Raw genomic sequence first — 6,142 nt, 5'->3', positions numbered from 1 at the left:
AGCCTTTGCTCTAAATAAATATCACTAATGCAGATATATTTTCATATATTTCTTCTTCATTAATTTCATTCTTCCACTATCTTTATATATCCAAGCTCACTTTACATTCTAATTCTTCCTTCCAATTTTCCAGTGTCCGACTTTCTGGTTTCGGATTTTATTTCTGTCCTGGAGTCTCAAATAACTCCTTCCTCAGTGTTGCCAGGTTTTCTAAAAGAGATAAGGCCAACTTCTAATCAACAGAAGCTTTAAAAGGCCAACCTATCAGTAGAAAAAGGCCAGATGTATGGTAATTTAAGGCATGGCCTTTTTTCATGATATTATTAAAGGCCAACCAATTCTTAAAAGGCCAAATTTTATTTTTTGGGGCCGGAAAAAGGCCAAACTGGCAACCCTGCCGTGGAGAAAAAGGCCAAATCTATAGTAATTTAAGGCATGCCCTTTTTCAAGATATTATTAAAGGCCAAACAATTCTAAAAAGGCCAAATTTGAGTTATTTTAAGCCTGAAAAAAAGGCCAAACTGGCAACCCTGCCGTGGAGAAAAAGGCAAAATATATAATAATTCAAGGCATGCCCTTTTTCATATTAAAAGCCAACCAGTTCTAAAAAGGCCAAATTGAGTTTTTTAGCCTTAAAAAGGCCAAATTTGAGTTTTTTTAAGCCTGGAAAAAGGTCAAATTTGAGTTTTTTAGCCTGAAAAAAGGCCAAATTTGAGTTATTTAGCCTGAAAAAAGGCCAAATTTGATTTTTTAAGCCTGAAAAAAGGCAAAACTGGCAACCCTGCCGTGGAACCCGAAGTCAATTTTCTTCTTATTTCCCCCCAACAGTAATTGGAGAGTGCTGTCCTCGCCTGCAGAATTTGGCTGTTAGTAACATCTCCGTTTACGAAGAGATTATGTACCCGAGGGAGCACCTATATAATCATCTGATGGGACTCGAGGTAAGTCCTTGCCACAATCATTTTCAAGAAATAAAAGTTTTTTATTCCTGTTTGCGTTTAACCAGAGTATTAGTTGTCTTTTCGTTATTATTATTATTATTATTATTATTATTATTATTATTGTTGCTGTTGTTGTTGTTGTTGTTATCTTTAAATAGCGTTGTTGTTGTTGCTGTTGTTGTTGTTGTTGTTATTGTTGATGTTGTCATCATCTTTAGATAGCGTTGTTGTTGTTGTTGTCATCATCTTTAATAGCGTTGTTGTTGTTGTTATCATCATCTTCAATAGCTAAGCTACAACCCTAGGTAGAAAAATCATAATGTTATAAGCCGAAGGGCTTCAAGAGGGAAAATAGCCCAGTAACGAAAGGAAACAGATATAATAGTGTACTTGAGTATACCATAAAGTAAGAGAGGTGCTCTAAGCCCAAGGACTCCAAGAGGGAAAATAGCCCAGTGAGGAAAGAAATTTGGAAACAGATAGAATAAGGTGCCAGAGTATACCCTCAAGTAAGAGAACTCTAACCCAGGACAATGGAAGACCATGGTACAGAGGCTATGGCACTACCCAAGACTATAGAACAATGGTTTGGTTTTGGAATGTCCTTCTAGGAGATTTGCTTACCATAGCTAAAGAGTCTCTTCTATCTTTACCAAGTGATAAGGTTTGCCCAAGGGATTTGTATGTTAGTGAAAAGGATTGATAAAGGACACAGACAATGTTAAAGGAGTTGTACAGTTAGGCAGTAAAATACAAATGAGGGGGTGATATGTAAAGAGCAGGAAGTTAATATCCTTTTGGGAAAACTCGCTGAGCTTCTGTAATCACTCGACGTGACATGGAAGGAAGGAAATGTTGTAGGATATTTATTCCAGGAACAGGCAGAAATTGAAAGAGAAAGCACGCTTTACTAACCACAGATGAAAACAAAATATATCAATTTTAGAAATAACGTTTAAATATCAAATTGCACCTGTCATTCGTTTACTCAACTTTCTGAAGGTAACCCAGCTGTATTTGTTATTTTCCTCCAATTACATGCTTGTTAATTATCTTTCTTCAGTTTTATCATGTCATATCACTATGAATTGGATGAGAGCCTTATTCCCAATGAGTTTAAAACTAGATTGACAGTGTAGTGGTCTTTAATAAAAATGACATTAGTCAATCTCTGACTAAACTAAATAATTAGAACTGGGGTTTGATTGGTTAATCCAAGGTCCTTTAAATATATAACCTTGAGTTAATCTTGAATATGGCAGAAAATAGAATAACTCCTTTATTCCTTCCCTAAATCAGGATGAAATTTTCAACAAATCTTAGAAGCTATAAAGTGGTATTATGTCAAACTAAAACCCATTTGTAAGAGCAAATAGGTCAGTATTGTATATAGAGCATGAAAATCATCATAAATCCGAGATACTGTACTGAAAAAGTTTCACTTTAAAATTTCAGATATGGTCAGACCTCAGAACAGACACATTAAATGTCACCATCCTTAAACAACTTTTGACTTACTGCCAAGGTCTTGAGAAACTCTTGGTACGGAACACGGACACTCTCTCGGACAAGCTCTTCTTCGATATCTGGAAGGTAAGTGAATATAGTTCCTTGTATAATCTTTGATTATTCTCTGAAATATATTGAAATATTTTTATATATTTTATCGTTTAGAATATAAGTACAGATCTATTCACTCAGATGTATTGAATAGTAACATAAAACCCTCTATTTGGTAATTTTACACAGCTCTAGAGTACATTGATATAGCAATATAAAGACTAAGGTGTGACAAGAGCCCGTGTCATGCTACAGGCATGGCAATCTTAACCAACCAACCGACTAAGGTGCTTAGATAGCGTGGGAATAAGTATAAGTTTATAAGTCTAATGGCATGCCATCAGGATAATATAAATTCATTGAATCGACAGAGCAAAAAAAAATCCCTAGATAGTCCGAACCGAAAGTGAAAGATGGAAGCCTTAAACAGAATGAGAGTTGTTTTCGTTCTTTTGATGTGTGAAAGATTTCAGAAACCTAGAAGTGAGTAAATATTGATTCATTCAAGTTTGTAGCATTATCTTCTGATAAGATCTCAGAACAAAGAAACGTTTAGATGAATTGAAGTAGAAAAATGGTGTAGCTTAGCATCGTCTTGCGACAAGATCTCAGAACAAAGAAACGTTTAGATGGATTGAAGTATTTAAATGATCTAGCGTAGCATCGTCTTGCGATAAGATCACAGAACAAAGAAATGTTTAGATGGATTGAAGTAGAAAAATTGTCTAGCGTAGCACCCTCTTGCAATAAGATCATAGACCGGAGAAGAATTTAGGTGAATTGAAATAGTAAAATTGTCTAGCGTAGCATCGTCCTGCGATAAGATCTCAGAACAAAGGAACGTTTAGATGGGTTGAAGTAGAAAAATGGTGTAGCTTAGCATCGTCTTGCGACAAGATCTCAGAACAAAGAAACGTTTAGATGGATTGAAGTATTTAAATGGTGTAGCGTAGCATCATCTTGCGATAAGATCACAGAACAAAGGAACGTTTAGATGGGTTGAAGTAGAAAAATGGTGTAGCTTAGCATCGTCTTGCGACAAGATCTCAGAACAAAGAAATGTTTAGATGGATTGAAGTATTTAAATGGTGTAGCGTAGCATCTTGCAATAAGATCACAGAATAAAGAAATGTTTAGATGGATTGAAGTAGAAAAATGGTGTAGCTTAGCATCGTCTTGCAACAAGATCTCAGAACAAAGAAACGTTTAGATGGATTGATGTATTTAAATGGTGTAGTGTAGCATCGTCTTGCGATAAGATCACAGAACAAAGAAATGTTTAGATGGATTGAAGTAGAAAAATTGTCTAGCGTAGCACCCTCTTGCAATAAGATCATAGACCGGAGAAGAATTTAGATGAATTGAAATAGTAAAATTGTCTAGCGTAGCATCGTCCTGCGATAAGATCTCAGAACAAAGAAACGTTTAGATAGATTGAAGTAGAAAAATAGTGTAGCTTAGCATCCTCCTGCGATAAGCTCTCAGAAAGAAGAAACGTTTAGGGGGATTGAAATGGTAAAATGGTGTAGCTTAGCATCGTTTTGCGATGAGATCTCAGAACGAAGAAACATTTTGGGAGATTGAAATAGTAAAATGTTGTCCTGTAGCATAGTCGTATAATAAGATCTCAGACCAAAGAAGCATTTAGGTGGATTGAAATAGTAAAATTGTCTAGCGTAGCATCGTCCTGCGATAAGATCTCAGAACAAAGAAACGTTTAGATGGATTGAAGTAGAGAAATGTTGTAGCTTAGCATCGTTGTGCGATAAGATCTCAGAACGAAGAAACATTTTGGGAGATTGAAATAGCAAAATGGTGTCCTGTAGCATCGTCGTATAATAAGATCTCAGAATAAAGAAACGTTTAGAAGGATTTAAGTATTTAAATGGTGTAGCGTAGCATCCATCGTCTTGCAATAAGATCTCAGAACGAAGAAACGTTTAGTTGGATCAAAATAGTAAATGATCTAGCGTAGCATCCATCGTCTTGTGGTAAGATCTCAGAGCGAAGAAACGTTTAGGTGAATTGAAATAGTAAAATGATCTAGCAGAATATCTCTTTCAGGAAAACCCCATGAAGAAGCTCTTCCGCATCACCATAGACAATTGCCCGAATGTCACTGCAAGCTCTATCCACCATCTCCTGGATATGAATAATGACCTGACGCTGATCAGAATCTGGGGATGCTTCTTCATCAGTAAGGACGACAACAAGGTTCTGCAGAAGAGAATCAGGGAGGAGAATTGTGATCTATACCTGGAATGGTTTGGATGGACTGGTTAAACTAGAAAACAATACATCCAGTTTTATATTCCAGTCACTTTGTTCCATTTTGTACCAAAATATGCAGCACAACCATTGACCAGCTGATGGACAAGTGCCTTTTTTGGTAACATAAGCAAAATGTTGTTTTATAACTAAACTGGCGTTGACCTAAGTAAGAAAGCCAGAGAAAAAACAATTTATATAATCTTTCCTCACAGATTTCACCATGATTTAATTTTCAATGTTTTTAAACCTTACTGTAGTTTTCTACTTTTTCATATCTGTAATTTTGTTGGAACTTTTAATGAGCATATATCTTCGTTTGAGTTTCTGTGATAAAGAGAGGTGGAAATGTCGAAGAAGGTTCTCCACTTTGGAATGGTATTGGAAGATTTATTTCCAAGTATGATCTTAAACATAAGATTCTAGAAATGTCTCTTTGTCGTTAAGGATGCCTTGCCTTATGATATAAAAAATGAATTATATATATAAGAAGAATTTGCTTTTATACAGTTGATAGAGTAAAACGTTTTGTAGGAAACATAGAATATATGACCCTTCCTAGTTTTTGCCATACAAAATCTTTTTTATGGATATATTACTTATTGAGATTTTGTACTTAGCTGTTCCATACAGTCAATTAGAATGCTAAAATATTGGCTGTTCTTTAATTAGTTCTGAATAGAAGTTTCTTGATTAGTTCAAACTAGAAAACTCACCATAGAACCAACTATCGAAAATGTCTTTCATTGAGCAAAGTAGGAATGCAAGCAAAACTTCAAAATAGTGAAGCAAAGCTTGATGTTTATACTTATGTTGATCTTAACTCTGTTGTAGGAGAAAATTTCTGGATACCTTTTAGCATATTTTCTGCCAATGCTCCAACTAATACGCAATAAACTCTCCCATTCTGTGTAAAACTGACAGTGTTTATTTATTTATCCGCTAGATGGGTTTTGTTCGCATGAAATGTATCTTAAGGAAATTATACCAAAATTAGGAGTATCAGGTGTAGGGTATACAAACTCTTATAACTTCACTCCATGTCATCTTAAAAACATATATTGGCATTCAAATGATTTACTTTATATTATTTTAGAAAATGTATTTCGATGTGAATACAGTAATGGTATCAACAAAGGTTATGTCACAGAATTTATAATCAAGCGAAAAATCTGACATAGCAACAGAAAAATCCCTACAATATGTGCAAAACTGATACATATTTTATCTCGCATGATGGTCTAATCCATTACTGTGTATGTCGACCAACAGAGACATTAAAAAGTATAATTTATAGTCAGGAAACAATAACAGCACAAAAACGGAACTTTGTTTACTTTCAATTTGTTGATTTTCCACTAATGGCTAAGCAT

General features: G+C 34.9%; 1 protein-coding gene across 1 annotated transcript in view; it reads left to right on the top strand.

Moving 5' to 3' along the window:
• Positions 1–5,686, top strand: part of LOC137654891 (uncharacterized) — a 12,673-nt gene extending 6,987 nt beyond the window's left edge. Inside the window, exons 4-6 of the mRNA XM_068388804.1 lie at positions 829–941; positions 2,397–2,534; positions 4,566–5,686. Coding sequence (XP_068244905.1) covers positions 829–941; positions 2,397–2,534; positions 4,566–4,784 — 470 coding nt within the window. The 3' untranslated portion in view covers positions 4,785–5,686. The remainder of the gene's footprint in view (positions 1–828; positions 942–2,396; positions 2,535–4,565) is intronic.
• Positions 5,687–6,142: the final 456 nt, after the last annotated feature.

This window comes from Palaemon carinicauda, chromosome 16 (assembly GCF_036898095.1).
Source record: "Palaemon carinicauda isolate YSFRI2023 chromosome 16, ASM3689809v2, whole genome shotgun sequence".
NCBI classification, from domain to species: Eukaryota; Metazoa; Arthropoda; class Malacostraca; order Decapoda; family Palaemonidae; genus Palaemon; species Palaemon carinicauda.
The sequence above is the reverse complement of the archived record's forward strand: the minus strand, read 5'-3'. Positions and strand labels throughout refer to the sequence as shown.